The 18,878-nt window shown below is 39.3% G+C and overlaps 1 protein-coding gene across 3 annotated transcripts in view; it reads right to left on the minus strand.

Moving 5' to 3' along the window:
• Znf407 (zinc finger protein 407) overlaps nucleotides 1-18,878 on the minus strand; it is a 426,208-nt gene that overhangs the window by 117,253 nt on the left and 290,077 nt on the right. For all 3 annotated transcript variants that reach the window (XM_052742699.1, XM_052742697.1, XM_052742698.1), the window contains one exon: nucleotides 12,869-13,047. In XM_052742699.1, the coding sequence (XP_052598659.1) occupies nucleotides 12,869-13,047 (179 nt within the window). The remainder of the gene's footprint in view (nucleotides 1-12,868; nucleotides 13,048-18,878) is intronic.

Below are 18,878 nucleotides of genomic sequence, written 5' to 3' on the forward strand. Positions count from 1 at the left end.
ATGAAGCACTCCGGGTGGAGTATCACATATAATATTGTCAATTATCTTTTACAAAGCACAGCATAATTACTGAAGGCTGGCTTCAAACTATACTACTAGTCTGGAAAGTTTGGCTCAGCCACTTTGTCTCAGTCCCCGACCACTGGATTAGGAGCAGTTGTAGCATTGGGTGCTCTGGAGATCAACTGAGGCGAGACTCCTAAGAACAGCATAACATGGAGCTAATAACAAACACCTGCATCACTCAGTTGTCAGCTACCGTGTGGTCACTTATTGAGAACAACGGAGTTCCCTTTTATGTTCCTTCCACACAGATAATTGTGCAAGTGTGCCTTTGAGAAACTGTTAGGCTTTGTCCTTACATATCTTATAAGCAACTGAGCACCTTTGTGTAGCTGCTCAATTAATGTCTATTATCTGCAAGGCCAGGAGCATCCTTACTTGCTCACTCTGATACTTGGTCTGGTATGGAAGGTGACACTGTTAGTTTCATGTGAATTTTTCATACATGCACAGAGTTTCATCAATATCCACAAATGTCAGCAAAAATTAATTTTCAGTCACTGCAGATTTTTTGCAACATGTTTAGCAAAGGAAAAAGTAGAAACTAAACTCACAAACACAGATGTTTTCAAAACTCTGCTACTCATGCAGCTTAAAAATTAATTTTCTTCTCTTCAGACATAGCAGCAAGATTTTTGATTAATAATTTGGACATAATAAAGAGGTTTAGATTACTGTATCTTTGACGTTGTTATGTATCAATGTGAGGGGGCCTCTTCATGTTCTAATTCACAGGGAAACACTACCTCACAAAGACCACTGTGTCACAGTGAGGTGGTTATAAGGATTCTATGGAGGTTGCTGAGCCTGCAGAAGAGACTATCCATTCAGGGGAGCTACTGCAGGAACAGTACAGCTTCTAGTTACAGAAGACAGATGCAGTGGGGTGGAGATAATGGTTCTTTTTGTTCTTTATTACTAAGAGAGATTCTAGTAATGGCCCTGAGCATGGAGAAGTGAAGTATAACCAAATACAAATACTCAGATAAAAAGCCCACATAAATTATCATGCTACATTTTAGTCCTACTTCAAGCAAAACATTCAATTTTACCTGTAGTATGATGATAAAATATTGTTTCCTACAGTGAGTGAAAATGACTATGCATATCAATGTAATAGAAGAGTCTGTTGACATCTTAATGCCACACCCAACTTGATCTTGCAACAAATAACGAAACACACAGTCTTAGATTTGAAATGCTTTTGTCAAGGTAGGAAAGATATTACAAATTCGATACCTTCAAACTGAACATAAAGCATCTAACATATTTTATTAGACACAGAGAAAATGAGATGAAAATATATTAAGTACTAAAAAGAATTATATACAAAAAAAGTTACTTTGTGGACTTCATCCTTGCTCATGGCCAAAGACTCATAACCTGAAAGCATTTATCACAAACACATTTCTTTATTTTTTCATTGTACTAGGGGGTAAAAGGCAGAACTATGGATGAGGATCACACAGTAGGAAACATCAAAACAAGACAGAATCCTAAACTGTTACTAGAAAAGTTCAAAGAATTATCCTGGTTTATTTCTCTTCCTTCTCTACATTTTATCACAGCTATATGATCTAGGTTTTCAGCTTGTACACTGCACACACTTGTTACTGACCCTGGAGTCTCCTATGCCTACTCAAGACTTCCAGTCTATCATCTCACATTTCTCACACTGAGTTCTCACAAGATAAAAGTACTTTTCTACTTCCCTTCATACATTTAATATTAATCAATTATGTGAACAATTATGTGTTATACAAATTACTATATTACCATTCCTGAAATACACAGGACCTCAGCTCACTTTTAAACAGCAAGAACACTCATAAGTTGAAAGAATTTAATAATTAAATTATTAAATGCACAAGAAGGACAACAGTTGGCACCTATTTTATTTGGTCTTTGATTAAATGTGAGGTTTGCTCTGTCTAAATAGCCAGAGAAATATAACAAACATAAACCAAACACAACAAAAATGTCATCATTTAGTGTTGATTGGATGCTTAATAAAAATGTCAAATAGTCAATAAATATTTCTTATATAAAGGATGCTAGAATGTGGATTCACGTAACTATTGGATGAGCAGAAATGGTTGAGTTTGGGGTCCTATTAAACAACAAGACACCAAGTGAAATCAAACATCATTAAACAGAACACAAACACATCAAGAGAACTATGTCTCTATGATAAGATACAAACACAGTTTTTTTTATAGCAGACAAAGTCATGTTTCTCAAGAGAATAAGAAGGAAAAATGTATTAGATTAATAATGGTTAAAACATGAATATGTGAGCAGTGTTAGTAGTCCAGGCTATCTATGTTAACATAAAGTACAACTTATAACATGGCCCTTTGTCAATCAAGAGGAACACCTATTGATGTAATTGAAAACAACATAGAATGAAGAGTAGTTTTTAATTATGTATTTTATTTGTAAAATGATTAGAGAATTTAATAGAAAGCGATGTTCTATTTTAAGTACTTTACAAATATTAACTGATTTAACCATTTCAAGACACATGGTATTAAGAAAGACTGATGGCACCTTGAGCCCAAGCAGCAAAATAATCTATTTTATCATTTAAAATATCGATTTTGTTTAAGACAGAAAAATCCAAATGTGTCGCAGGTCAACATCTGGAAGGAGAATGGCACTGTAACTCACTCTAACACACTGACACTAGCAAGAAATGTACTGTGGATGCTACAGTTGTGCCCAACACGCATTCTATTCCAAAGAGGAAAAACTCAATTTTATATTCCATGCACTGATTGAACTAATCTATGCTACTTGAAAAGGAATCTTGCCTTTTCCTTTACAAACAGGAAGTCACTTATGCTAGGTTTTTATTTTAAGCAGGCACTAAAATGATGAGTCTTTAGAAGAAAGAATGACTCCCTGCCAATCACACTGACATGCTACTCAACAAATGGCACTAATAGCTTTGACAAGAGTGAACATGTCTGAGCAGAGCTCTTTAAGAAGACTCTAGACCAGCCATCAAAAATACTGTTTTATCGAGTTAGGCCTACGCTATATTCTGCTACAGTGAAAGCTATTAGGTGATTCAAATGACTACTTTAAATGATGAATTTTCTTCTATTAAAAGAATGTATCTAGGTGTTTTTAATCTTTCTTAGAAAAATGGAAAACAATAAGAAAGTGAAAGAGTATTTCAAGAAGTTCAAATTTCCTTTTTCTCAGTAAATTAATTTTCAAATTTTATTTAACTGACTTTTATATTACAAATATTCATTAACATGTGCCATATAACATGTTTTGGGTCTATTTAATTTTAGAGGCTCATGGCACTTTGTGCAATTTTTGTTCTGATTCTTATTTCCATTGCCCTCTCCAAGTATATTGTCTATGGAAAGTCTAAGAAAGCTAGTTTTCAGGGTGTATAACTGTGTAAATTGTGGCGTGATGCATATTTACTGAGTCTCTTGAGGGAAGGAAATTCAGCCACATGCCATGACATAGATGAACGTTGAAGATATTGTGTGAAATGAAAAACCCAGTCACAAGAGATGTCAGAATGCTCCCACCTGCATGGAAGGTAGAAGATTATCCTGATCATATCATTTCTTCCAATGTTTGATTTCTTAGTATCATACTTCCTTCACTACAGTCAGAAAAGCAGCAAATACGTAACAGACAGACAGACAGAAATAGTCATAATTTGTTCAGACAGAGATATTGAAACAGAGATACCTAACATATTGCTTACATGTGTAGCAGTCTATGACACATACATAAATCAATGATGGCAATGAAACTGCCTAGCACCACAGTTCTCAGAAGGCATCTCCTGTTAAATGACACATTAACTACAGTGTGAATACAAAAATATGAATAAGGTGTGCATATTTTTGTGTATATTTTTACAATTTCAAAGCCCACCAGAGAATAATATCAAAAAAGAAAAACAAATTTCTTATTCAAAGAATACCAGTTTCACTGTGCACTATTTTCTCAATGCAAATATACAGACTTCATTTCATTTTTCTCTAAGATTGTTTTGAATTGCATTGTAAGTTCCTCTCAGTAAGAAAGTCATTCAGGAAAAGGGAAAGGCAGGGATAAATCAGACAACCTCTTGACAGATTTAAATTAGATAACAGAACAATGAAGAGGTGAAGGATGTAAAGCTTTCAAGGAAATGCATATATTCAGCTATGGCATTTTGAGATTAAATTAAAAACTCATATATACTTAATTTTAGGAATTGCTATGCTAATATATAAAGAAAATGGACAAAAGAAATACTGCTAACTTATTTTGAACAGAATTACAAAGACAATTAATGGAGGAAGGTTAGTGCTTTCAACAATAAGATACCACTTTGTAGAAAAAAGACCACTACCTGTATTTCATATGTTATATAAACCATGATTCAAAATGAATCAGAGGACTGAATGTAGTGTGAAGCAACTGAAGAGGCAACAGATTGATTTTTAGGGCAGTTTCAAACCATGGTGTTATTCCCACTGTAGTGAGCCTATGGAGCACCATGGTGCAGATGGCATAAGAGGTGCTTACCTCATAGCTGCTGACAGGAAGAGGCCATGGGTAAGACATACGTTCCCAGAGAATGCCCAAAGTTATATAATTTCTCCTCCCCAGGACTTATCTCCTAATTGCCCATTCTCTACGCAGCCATCAAATGATAAGCCCACTGATGAAACCAGAGCTCTCAAGATCCCATTACCTCTTTATGACTGGAGTCATCAGCTGGGAAACAAACTATTAATACATAAATCTTTGAGGGTATTTCATATTCAGACATAGCCATTAGTCTCCAGTCAAAAGTGAATTAAAAGCATGAGACAAACTCTGAAAATAATGACTTTATAGTATTTCATTTTGGGTTTGGTATTTTCCCAATGAGTCAAGATGCTGAGTGTATTTCTGTATTCTTACAGGGCACTGGTTAATTCTCTTTGAAGAACAGCTCTTCAGAGTTTCCTCCAATTTTAATGAGGACATTTGCTCTGCTATTGTTAAATGTAAGAGTGCTTTCCATACTCTGAATCAAGGCTCCTTGTAAGACAGAGATGCATATTATTTTCTGCCTTTTTGTAGGGTGTCCTTTAATTTTTGATAATGTCCTTTGAATCACAAAGTTGTTTTTTTTTTAATGAAGTTCAACCTATATTTTTTCTTTCTTTCATACTTTGTGCTTTTAGTGTCATATCCACAAAAGCCACTGCTTAATCCAAAGTCACCGAGATCGAAACTCAAGTGCAATCACAGGGAAGCAATGGATGGTATGTTCACAAGAATGGCCTATACATCTGATGAGGGTGTCTAGAAACAGAAGCACACAAAGGTAACACACACAACTGGAATACAAAGGCCATCTGCAAACCAAAGGAGACAGGATTCTTAAAGAAGGGATCAACTTTAGGACCTGGTCAGGGAACGCTCAAGATGAGCCTAGAGCACAACATGATGCCAGAAAATACTTTCAAAAGATAGGTACTCATTAAAAAAGGAAGAGCCATTTTACAGTGGAGGAATCTGCAGGATCCAGTCCCATTCTGCTGGTCAGGTTACCATTTCTAGCTATAACAAATTTACAGCCTCAACAAAATCTTTCATAAACATTAGGCTAACTCAAAATAAAGGGAGTTCTAACAATGATTGGCCCTACATATGTAAGTATCAAAGTCATAAAAGACAAGAAGTGTTCATGAACCAGAAAAACCTATGAAGACACAACAGCCATAATGAATGCTGGCCCATGGGATGAAATCTAGTGAAAGAAAAATAAATAAATAAAGGATCTGAGGGAAGAAACTGGTAAACTCTGAACAAAAAATATAGTAGAAAAAGTGGTATTGTACTAATGCTAAAATTTTGCTGGATTTTGTTGTTTTTCTATGAAAATATCATGGTGAAATTTAGGGATGTTTAATGAATTATATTATTCTATATTTTTGTGTAAATTTGAAATTACCCTACAAAACTTAGAAGTTGTGCAATGGTAATTTTACTCATTGCAAATAAAAATGAATGAAATTGTGAAAAATAATCGTTGTACTTTAAATAAATTTCAAAGATAATTATATAATATATCTAAATTTATTTCATGATTTGAAAATTCTGTGGTGCTTTCCTTCATTAAATAGATTCAATTAAAGCAACAACCTGTTACGTACAGCCAGTGATAGGACTTGTCAACAGCTACTATAGTTCTCATATACAACCACTTTTAATTGGGACTAAAGTAAGTGATGGTGTAAAAAGTTTTTAAATAAGATTATATTGAATACAGTCAGTAAAAGGTCTATGAAAAGTAAAAGCTGTATCAATTACCTGATCAGCTCATACTGTTCCCACTCAAACCTTCCACAGTCGATTTCCCCTTAAAATTCTGATGAATGAAGTTGTCCTTGGGGATAACAACAATTTTATCTCCCTTCTCTTTTAAAAAACTTTCTTAACTTTCAGAATCTAGTTTCCAAATGCTGTGCATGCAGGTTCTGATTAGATCAGAATTTAACTGTGAGGAGACAGGCAAGACACACTGAAGGAAGTTTTACTGTGCTCAGAATTACACGGGCCTTGAAGGTAAATGAGGATTTAGCCTTTTCTGGGTAATATGTATATACATACACATACACACACATTTTAAAACTTTTAAGACCCTGTAGCCAGCAATGAGTCTTTGTGACTCAGATCTATCCCATTAACTGGACGAGTTTCTATGATTTTCAGACACTACCTGTCAATCCTATGAAGAGGAGTTAATGATAGATAACATGTTGATGAAGGCTTATTTTAATTGTGTCTTCTGCACTTACCATGCAGCTGAGAAAGGAAACACAGACTGGCTGAGGGACTTGATTAAAGCCACATATCAACAGGGTCAACACCAATACCAGCTTATTTGGGTCCATCTTTCTACTTTCTTCTGTATGAGGTAAGGGCATCAGAGAAACCACTGTGCAAATATTCACCATTGTGGATTTAAAGTTATCATGCAATTTTACTTTCTAATACAGATATTCAGATAATCTGAAATCTGAAACTACCCTCACTTTTAAGTCTTCCATGATAAAACTTTGATTAACTGGATTTTTTTCAAAATTCCTTTATTTACATGCAGGATTGGACTGTATATTGACACATTCAAGAAGCCAGTCATAGATCTGATTCAGCCAAACTCTGGGCTATGTATCCTTAGGCAACTTAACTACTGGAAGATCCATTTTAAAAAATCATTAATTGAAACTCGTGATCATCAGAGATTTGTTTTTGAAGATTTAATAGCCTGGTGGGAAGCCTGGAACTATTATTACAGTTCCTTTTTCTTCCTTTGTAATTAAAAGGCAGAACATAATCCGTGAAAAGAGATCACTGTAGCACTGGCCACTTACACAGAAGCCACTGGAATTCATTGTGGGCTGGCCCAGCTTTCACAGTCAGTAGAATCCACCTTTCCTCAGTACTGAGAAGGAAGTGAGGGTGTGCCAGACAGACAGCAGAAAATGTTTCTCTAAAACACTGCTCCACAGTGCTGAACATATAAAGAGGTCTTCATACACAGTGCAGGAACATTAAAAAGAAAAAAAACATATTTACTCTCAAGCATATGAAGCACTAATTTTTTTTTCTTTTTTCTTTTTTTTTTTCAGTTTTTCGAGACAGGGTTTCTCTGTGTGCACTAACATATTTAAGGGCCTATCATTGTGAGGTTTTCAATAAAGAATAATATTATTGAATAGAAGAAGTGCTAGTGAGTCCACAAGTCTGCTTAACTGATCAGTACATCATATACTCAAAGACAAACATGAAGGAACGGGATTTTCCTGGAATGCCAATCATAGCACTAAAAACCCAGGCTGATAAAAACGGCCTTTCTGATATCGTTCACTCAGCGACTACAAAGAACGCAGTGCAGTTCATCCGAACTTAGGAACCTGAACAGGCATGAGAGTCGGCAGGAGCGCAAAGAGAAAGGGCAGCTACCCAAATACCAGAGCTGCCATTCGAGAACGAACACAGAGGGCTGGTTACAGCAGAAGATGGATGCCAGGGCATACAGACGGCAGTTTGGGAAGAACAAAGACTCTTAGCAGCATTTAAGAAAATGACTGGCTGAGAAATTCCCATCCCTGAACTGTTAATTATTTTAGGAAGTCTTTTGTTAGAGTGAAGAACTAGGAGACTAGAAAACAAGGAATCCAGTCTGAAGGTTAAAAAGAAGAGGGGAGAGGCTGAAAATTATAGACCTGTAAGTCTAGCATCTATATTAGGAAATAAATTTGAGATGATACTCATGGATGAGCTTAATGATACATTTGGAGAAGTACAATTTAATTGGAGTGAGTCAGCATGGATTTACCAAAGGCAATCTGTCAGAAAAAATTCCTTCCTTTTTATGTTGAAGTAATCATTGGTTTTTGTAAAGGAGAGCCAATGAAAAACTGTCAGGGTTTGCAGAGTTTGGGACTTTGTCATAAAATAAATCACTGTACACGATGTCATGACATGTGTCAGAGCATCAAAGTAACAACAGGTAAGAAAGGAACAGGGTGGAAACAGAGGGCACAACCCTGGGAAGGACTGCCCTCTGCAAGGCTCTGCAGAGCGGGGCACACAGACCCGAAAGGAGAACACCGGTGTCTGAGGGAGGACACCTGCATGTGGAGCTCAGAAGACAAAGGCTGAAGCTATTTTACCTCAACAGCGATCGATTAAGCAAGTGGGCTGGGGAAGACTATCAAATCTAAGTATGAACTTGAGTAGAATTAAAAAATCAAGTAAGTATAGCTTAAATGGTACTGAATTAGTTATAATTAGAAAGGAAGACAAAAGGACATGAGGTTTTGATAATAGTCAAACTTCCCCATTCTAGAGTTGAATAAAACATACCATAAAAATATAAAAACTAACTTAGAGAAGAATATGAAAATATAGATTTGTGAAGACAACACAGCAAACTCAGATTATACCACCCTGTACAGACAATAATTCAGGGTACTATTTAAATGACTATGTCTTAGTATGTAGAACTAACGAAAAATTAACTTAAATATGATGAAAAATATGACATCAGAAAACTGAAAAAAGAAAGAAAAGAAAAAGAAAAAGAAAAGTACTAAATCATGGCTCACTGCTTAATCTTTCCGGAAAGAGCACACTGCTCTCTCACTACCTTCAACATCTCAGCTTCTCAAAGATAAGTGTGAACTCCAGGCCGGCCACATTGTCCTGGGGCTGAGGGAGACTCTTGCCCCCACAGCAGGAGGGTCGGCACAGTGAGGACAACTCTCCAGCCCGGCCATGGGGCTCTCCGTCATCTCCAGTGATGCCCTCTGCCACCATCTCCCTTTCTCTCAGCTGAGTTTACAGCATTCTCAGATGGAGCTACTGAAGAGAAAAGCACCACACGTGAGTTAGTGTGGTCACTGTGTTGCCAACACTGACACATTCAGCTCTGCTCAAGGTGCAGTGGACGCGTACCAAGCTTACTTCCCAGGAAGAGAACCGGCCACGGTGCAACTGTTGAACCTGGGAGATCCAAGTCAAGGGACTTCTGAGATGAAATACACGATCAAGAGAATTCTGACCACTTTAAATGGATGCCAGTGTTGGGGGACTAATGTGATTATAATGTCTCCTACTAGCTATTTAGAAATCTAGAAGTGGGCAGTATGTTTGTTAAAAAAAGTACAGACTGTGGTTGGCTCACAGGAGAGCACCAGATGAATGTTTTTCAACTGAACACAGTCTGACCTGACTAGTGTTAAGAAACAGAATAGAGCAACCACTGATACCTAGAGGAAAGCACACCCTGAGGCTAGGGCAAGAGGTTGATGCTGCCTATGATTATATTTCACTCAGAAATTATTCATAATGGCCTTTTTGTGTCTAGCTTAGTTCATCCAATGATATGACTAAAAGATTTATATACCATTGCTGACTGTAGTTTTATCATTCATATATTTTCATTGATGCTGAGTATTCCTTTATGCTAACATATAATATTATACACTCTACCCCATTCGTATGTGTGTAGTTTTGTTTTTGGCTAGAGTAAATATATCAAGTTACATGAAATATGAATACTAAGTAAAAGATCGTGTTTTATGTAAAAGATTACCACTGAATACCAGATTATAAACAGACTAACATGTGCTGCATATAGGTTAGCTGGTGGAGCTAGACTACATGAACACAAAATTATGGCAAGAGGTAAAGCTATAGACAGAAAAAGAACATTTCATTATCATAAGAAAATATACAGATATACCTCATATATATGAGTTTGTATGTATGCATGTGTGTATGTATGCATGCATGTACATAAAACATCCTAAAATTCTATGTATCCAGTGATGTATCTTTAAAAAATGCAAAAGCCAAACTTAACAGAATGAAGTCACTGGATGAAAATACACTAATCCACAATAATAGGAAATGTACACTAAGTTTCCCACTAACAGCTGAGAGAAATGATATTTAAAAAATAAAACAAAACACAGAGCAATGAGTGGTAAGAGGCTCAGATGGTAACAGCACTCGGCATGCAAGTCTGGCAACTTGAATTAGAGCCTTAGAAGCCACAGCAGATGACCCCCGACTCCTGAAAGCTGTCCTCTGACTTCCATGCCTGTGCTGTGGCCTGTGCACGCCCTTCCCCACTCTCCCCAACATCACACATACACATGCCCTCACAGAGTAATAATAAGTGAAATGAAAGTGCAAAAACCCCAGCAAGAACACAGGCAAGGCAACCAATGCTATGAACAAACTGGATGAGGCTGAGCAGGAAAAGCAGACTCTCTTCCCACTGCCAGCCTCTCACAGGCTATCTTGTCTACTCATGAACATGTACCGTATGCTGGATACAAAGAGAAAACTAAGGCCATCCATTCATGAGCCTCATACACACAGCGAAGTGGAACAGTTTCATCAAATCTTTGTCCACAGCCAGTGAGACATCAAAGCCTACCATTAAGTAGCGTCTAGCACCACTAGTACATGGGACACGTGGTCTGCCCCTCTAGTCTATAGGACTAGTTTATGGGACATAAAATGGACACAGATGCCATCTGTGAGGAGCTTCCTCCTTTCTTTGGCATTTGTTTCTTTGACAAGTTAAGAGATACTTCACGTCAGATAGAGTCCACGGTAAACGTATAGCTTAGGTGATAGGAGGGAGAGAGAGAGAGAGAGAGAGAGAGAGAGAGAGAGAGAGAGAGAGAGAGAGAGAGAAGAGGAAGTGGGTGGGGACATTCTGGGCCAAGCAGCTGGAGGAACAGTCACACTGGGTAAGGGCTCTGCTGGCCCTCTAGGCCATGCAGTGCCCATGCTTAACCCCCTTCTAGGTCAGTACGTCCAGCACCTCTGCTGTACTGCTTTCATGCTGATGGAGAGCCCAAGGGTAGAACAGTCAAAATAGTCTAAGCTGACATTATCTGTTTGTGTGAACTCTAGCTGATAAACAGATTTTCAAACGTCTAAGGTGCCAACCTCACCAAAATAGAAAAAGTAGAGACCTTTGCTTTTGTTTGGTTCCCAAAACATCCCTGTATACAACAGAGCTCAAGAAATCAGCAATCCCATCATTACTTTAATATATGATAACATTATTTTAAATTGAGAAAACTGAAAGAATATACCAGTACCAAACTTGGCATAGTCCCACATTGTCATATGCATTAAGGTTATCCTAACTTAAGTTATCCACAAAGTTCTCTTTTCTCTGATGTGGACATCATATGTGCAAAAATATATATATCTTAAAACAGCCCAGTTTTTATAGAAAGGTCTTCCCTTGGTTTTCACACAAACACACAGCCTGGCTTTACCAACCATGCTTATTATAGCCCTGTCCACAGAGTATCTGAGCTAACCTTTCCATTGCATGCATCATACAATGGCACCCTCACAGATATATACTAACTAATCCTTGGCATGGTAAAACCAGTCTGTCAAGAGCCACATGGGCACAGTGAGAAGCAGAGGTGGCTAGCTGTCAGCTTCTGCAGACCAGGATACACTAGCTGTGTCTTCACATGGTGCTGTTAGGGCCACATCCCAGGACACTTTCCTACACTGACTTTAGGGGTGCATGCTTCCTTAAACAGAATGACATACCTGATGCCCAATGTCTTCTATTGTGTATAGAAGATTCTATACTCAGGGACATTTTTCAATTAAATAAAAAGCTGGGTGACAGGAACCAATCTGCTTTACCTAGAGTCACTGCTATGTATGACATCTTCCATCATATCTGACTTATACGTCAAGAGGTAGGGACAATCTGGCAGCCATGCCATTCCCAGGTTCCTCTCCTCCTGACTGCTGGAAAGGGAGGATCCTGTAACCTCCAAGGTGCTTGAGTCACTTCCCCAGCCACATTCTTCCAACTTCCAGGCTTTTATGGGAAAACAGTGGAACAAAGAATACAGTGTAACATTTTAAATCATAAATACACTGAAAAAATTAAGCTCTATCAATTAATAAAAACAAAGCTCAAAAGAAACTCTGATCAGTGTCTGACTATGTTTTCAACATTTGCTAATAGCTTTGATGCCCAACAATAATTTTGTTAGATTTTCAAATGTGATTAAAGTAGGTGAAAGGGCCTATTTCCACGCAGAGTGGGGAAGGACCACGATGAGCTTCCATACAGGGCCAGAAACAGACTCCGTCAACATTGGATTCCATTCGTAGAAGTCACAGTTATCTACAAACAGCTTCCTAACTACTGTGGCAAATGAAATGAGATCTTGTTATTAAAAAACAAAACACAAGCACTTTTACGGTTTCCATTCCTTACCAGCATGCAAGTATGCGAGGTCAGGGTTCTCAATGTCAGGATGCTGCTCTTTCAAGTGGTTTCGAAACTCCACGGGGACGTTTGTCCCATAGTCACATTTTGGACAGTTGTACATCTTCACACCTTCATGTTTGCCAGTGTGTAAAATGTGTTTGCGGATATTCTCAGCACAGTTCGACCTATCAAGTAAGAAAGTAAATGGAGTTAAGTCAAATAAGTATCATTCTGCCACAAATGCTGACTCTAGCTGCTTCTGGCACCGTCGTTTCTACGTGCCGATCATCACACAGTTAACAAGTAGGAATCAGCCACACGATGATGATGTCAGCTCTAGAACCCAGAAGTATGTCCTAAGGCGGTCTTTTGCCTCAGCAATTCAGTTCTATGTAGAGCTAGAGGCACAAAATCCCAGGCTTTACATTTAATATCAAATGATTCTGTACTGTTGGAGGGCAGTGTTGGCTTCCGCACCAGGACACACCAGCATGGCTGCAGGGAGGTACCAAAGGGAAGTCACTGAGCTCAGAGCACCGAGGAAAGGAAGACTTAGGATTCTCGGTTCTGCCAGTAAAGGCTGCTTCCACTTACGGTGCTGAGGCAAGCTGAGGACAGAAAGGTGATACAAACAGTCCCTTGATTTGCCCCGTATTAGGGCAATGTGTTGGTACCACAAGTTCCCTCTGATGCTGGAGTTTCAGAGGCCAGACTGGACACTATAGTTGATGGCCCACTAGCCAAGGAAAACAGGAGTAAGTAGAAAAAAGACTAAGACATGCACTGCTACTTCCTCAGGACGAAACCCTGCAAACACTCTTAGAAGAAGGCTTCAGGAACGCATAAGGCTGAGAGATACCTTATGTCCTGCCACACAACAGAAGGGCAGGGAACACCCTGATGGCTAACGGTGTCTAATTACATCATGATGCTTCCTTTTCATGGAATATATTAGTCAAGAAGGTAAAGATGGTTATATTATTAGCCTGTGCTATCATTCACGTGTAAAGATAGCGAGCAAGGCTGGAAATTAAGACCGAGTGAGTCCCTTTTTATTCACTCCCAAGGGAGGCTTGGAAAGTACCTTTCAGGCATGGAAGAGTGAATGAAACGAGGAACAGGATTTCACAGATAGAGTAAAGGGGTCTCCTACTGATAGAAAGGATGCTGAAATACAAGGGAATGAGAACCTTGGATCACAGTCATAGTCCTGCACTGAATCCAAGCTATTACTGTGGAAAGCTTCTGCCACCACTATGCTCATGATAAGTAAAGTATTCAGCAAACATGGACTCCCTTTAAGTATAGTTAGAATGGTTAATGTGGAAAAAACAAGTCCCTCTAGGCCATGGAAAGCAAAGCTCCTTTAGAAAAACACACATCAAAATGCTAATACAGCTAATACTGAAATGCTTTATTCTTTTTACTTTCCAAAAGCACTTTAAATTTTACATATAAAAATTGGAGGGGACTGGACCTGCCTGAACTGAATCTACAAGGTTGAATTCAATCCCCAGGGGAGTCTTTGCCCTGGAGGAGATGGGAATGGGGGGTGGGCTGGGGGGAAGCTGGGAGGGGGTGGGAGGGGGGAGGACAAGAGAATCCGTGGCTGATATGTAAAATTAAATTAAATTATAAAATAAAATTTTAAAAAAGTGTAAAAAATTATTAAAATAATTTAAGACGGAATGTGAGAGAAATAAATGCTGAGAATTATGATCTGAAAAAAATTTTTAAAAAATATTAACATCACCACCATGTGTGGGGATAGAACTGGAACTACAGAGATTTTCCAGCTAATTTCAAAATGCTTTGGGCCAAGGCCCGGCTAAGCTGGCTATTAAATGCCTCTTTGAGCTTAGACAGAATGTGCATAAGCTAGGTGACAAACAAATACATACTTCATTTCCTTTATATCACACTGATCACTAAATCTGTTTTGCACATGAATTCCCTACTGCTAATCAACAATGAAAAGAAGAAGAAGAGCAGCACTGTGTGCACCACATGTGTCACTAGCCTGGTGAACGTGACACCACCACCTACGCCTGTGCAGTCAGCATTAGTAAGGTGACTGTTACAGCTTAGGACAAACTGCCTTTCACAGGCTCACAGGCTGAAGGCTGCTCCTCAGCTGACGGTGCTAATTTTGGAAGGTGCTGTATACTTTAGACGGCGGGCCCACTCATTGTAAACTTTAGAGGGCTGGCTGGCACACTTAGCTGGGTCACTGGTGGTACTAAGGGGCCCCACCTTGCTTTGCATTCTTCTCTATCCAGGGAGGGTTTCCTGCATCTCATCCTCAGTCACCTTCCTCCTGCTAAACTGCTTCTTTCACATCAAATATCATCACTGACATAAGAATCACTAGAGTAGTAATTTTACAGAAAATCAAATAAATACAGCAAAGAAAAGTTGATTCCTGAAGTAACAGTCTAGTCCCTTCCTGCTCCTCTTCCCCTGTCTCCTAATCACCATGAAGTGAACATCCATGCTGCGTGCTCCCACTGTGTGACGCTCTGTCTCTCCACAAGGTCCAAAGCCATGGATCCAGCTAATCTTGGACATTTAGACCTTTGAAATTGTGCGCTGAAGTAAATCTTTCCTCCTGCTAAACTGCTTCTTCCACATAAAATATCACTGACATAAGAATCACTAGAGTAGTAATTTTATAGAAAATCAAATAAATATAGCAAAGAAAAGTTGATTCCTGAAGTAACAGTCTAGTAAGTGGTTATGGTTTCTGTGTGGAGAGCCCATTTGGATTCAAGTACATTAGAACAGTGCCTTTCACATGGCAATTTTCCAGCACAGTACACAGAAAGAAAGGGCTGCAAAACCACTCAGATGTACAGACACCCTCGAGATCAGGCTAAAGGTAGTCCAACAACACAAATATCCCCTCTATGTTAGTAAAAATGAAGAAGATAACAGGACCAAGGTTCCAGAACGAAGGAGCCATAAACTATTTGTTTTACTCGAGTGAATAATGAACTTATACTGAGTTTATCACTCAAATGTCACTTTGCCTGATATACACATAAGGGTAATTAGCAAAACACCTTTCCTGCAGACTGGCTCTGTACAAAGCCATACTACCATGGATACATGTGCATGGAAGATGTCCTCTGATCATCCCCTGCTAAGGACCACAAAGTAAGCACCTAGAGGACAGAAGAGGCACGACCTGAGGGGCTAGGACTTTCATCTTTGAATTCCCCTCTTTTGCCATCGGAATCTCTATGTGCCAAAGAGTTTATTCCTGCCCCCAAATACCTCCCTCTGCACCCTGTCTTCAGCAAAGCTAATTTATGAGGAATAAAAATTATTAGAAATGTGCTAAGGAGTTCTATGCATACTTTCAATACTCAGATGAGCTCTCTGTCTCATGTGACTGAGGACAAGATCCAGGACACCCTCTCTGGATAAAGAAGAATGCAAAGCAAGAAAGGCATAAGCACCTGCCCTGGGATAGAACAGGACAGTTGAGGAACCCTGGTTCTGCACCTGCGGGAAGATGTGTTCTACCTCCCATCCTCCCGCTGGAGATACTTCGAGCCAGTAGGCTGCTGAGGGGCAGAAGACTTAAGCGTGAGGTCAGGCAGTCCAGACTCCATTTCCAACCTGTGAATGCCTACCAACTCTATGTAGGGCTCTGTGATCTAAGACAATTACTTTAATTCTGAGATCCTGGTCCCTTAACTATAAAGTAAGGCTAAGAGTTTCAAATCACCTATACCTTGGATTTAATCTTTATAGAAAGGCAAATGCCATGCACAAAGTTTTACCAGGATCTAAGAGTGGTTCAAAGCTGCCCGTTGGTTCACATTTGGACCCCAGTTCTTCTAAGTTAGCATGGAGGAACAAAGGGCAAAAGTGTGGGGCCCATGCACCCAGGCTCTGACACACAGGAAGCAGCAGCTATCAGCAGAGACAAGCCACTGCACTTGAGGATCTCACGGAGAATGCTGGCACCTGTGCCTGTCATTTCTAAACTCAATGGCTACAATTCCAGGTTACAATGACTACCAGGTGGCTCACAGCCGAGGAAAGACATCCCGGATACTCAGCAGGAAAAAAAAGATTTCTTTAATGGCTCCGAAGGTTGAGGTAATCACTGAGGACTTGCCAGGACCAAAACCCCAAATACTGCTTTGTTAAGAACCACATTTAAGAGTTTTATTTTTAAATTAATTCTTTGAAAATTTTATGCATATTCATCCCTTACTCCTTCTGGATCTACCCCCTCTCCCCACATAGCCCCCCTTTTCCTTCCCCAACTTTATATCCTTTAAATTTTTAATACATTGCTTAGTTAATTTATTGCGTGTGGATGCATCCATGCTACAGTGGGTGTGTGAGTGTCTGGAAGTCAGCCGAGGACTTCTCTCCTTCTATGATGTTCATCCAAGTAATCCAACTCAGGTTCTCTGATATGGCAGTAAGCACCTTTACCTACCAGGCCAATTCACTGGCCCCTTTTCTTATTTTCTAACCCACTGAGTACAATTTGCGGCTGTCCATATACTCATGGTAATGGTACACCCTTAAAGAAAATGAACTCTCCCTCCCCTAGAGGCTATCAGCTAAAAGTAGAATTGAATAAGATAACTGTCTTAGTCAGGGTTTCTACTGCTCTAACAAAACACCATAACCAAATGTGGTTTATTCCATTTACTCTTCTACATCACAGGCCATCATCAAAGCAAGTCAGGGCAGAAACTCAAGCAAAACCTGGAGGCAGGAGGTGAAGCAGAGGCCTTGAAGGGGTGCTGCTTGCTCCTCATGGCTTGCTCAACCTGCTTTCTTACATACCCCAGGACTATCTGCCCAGGTGTGCAACACCCACAATGGACTGGGTCCTTCCACATCAATCACTAATTGAGAAAAATACCCCACAGGCTTTTCTAAAGGCCAATCAATTGTGGTTCCCTTTCCTCAAATAACTGTAGCTTGTATCAAGGTGGCAAAAAAGAACCAACAAATGAACAAAAACACCAGGACAATTAATCTTTGTCTGCTATACACTAATACAGTACTATTAAGCATAACCTTTCTTTTTTTGCTTATCCCCAAGATGTGATGTTAATCTTAACACTACAACATAAAACATAGTATATCTTTAAAAGCGCTCAAGTCTTTAAAAAGTAAAATATTTTAAAAGCTCAGTCTCTTTAAGACATGCAAAGTCTCTCTCAAAGTTCAAAGCCTCTCTGAAGCAGCCAACCTCTCTCTAAAATATCCAGTCTTCTTGAATTTCCAAAGACTCTAAAATCAAAGTGGCTCACGTGTGGACTCATGTAAAAATCAAAAACCCAAGTTAAATACTTTCTAACTTCATAAAGAAGAACTGGGACACAGTCACAGTCAAATCAAAGCAATGCACAGTTTAACAGGATAAATATCTCTGTATCCAATGTCAGGGTTGAACTCATGATTTTATAGGTTCCAAGGGGCCTGACAGTCCAAAGTCTCTGCCTCTGCTGTTCACAGCACACACAGTCTGTCTGGTAGGCTCAGGCTGGCTCCACTCCACAGCTGCTGCTGCCCTTGGTTGGTATCAGATAGTATTGACATCTCCAAAGTCTTTGGGTCTCTGCTGCAACTGGGCTGTACCTTCACCAATGCCTCTCCTGGACTGTCTTCAGAGACACTGGCCCTGCCACAAGGTACTAAACATCAATCTTGGGGCTTCTACTGCAACTGAGGATACATCTTCACCAACGGCCTCTCAAAGTACCAAGCCCCAGCTGCTCTTCACAACCGCTTCACGCCTTCAAAACCATCTGGGTTGACTCTTACTATTACCAAGGACAGCCTTGAGGCCCTCATGACCACAGTTTCTGTGTGTTGACACTGAGGAAACACTTTCCAGAAAATTTCACCTCAGTGATATTGACTGATTCTTAACCACAGAGGAGTCTTTAGTCCCAGTCAACCAGCATCAATGCCCAGCAAAGCAAGGTTTGACTTTTGCAGTGCTGACTTCCTGCTAATCACAGTCAATTCTTCAGCC

The sequence above is a fragment of the Peromyscus californicus genome, unplaced genomic scaffold (assembly GCF_007827085.1).
Source record: "Peromyscus californicus insignis strain IS unplaced genomic scaffold, ASM782708v3 Scaffold_17__1_contigs__length_78620276, whole genome shotgun sequence".
Classification (NCBI taxonomy): domain Eukaryota; kingdom Metazoa; phylum Chordata; class Mammalia; order Rodentia; family Cricetidae; genus Peromyscus; species Peromyscus californicus.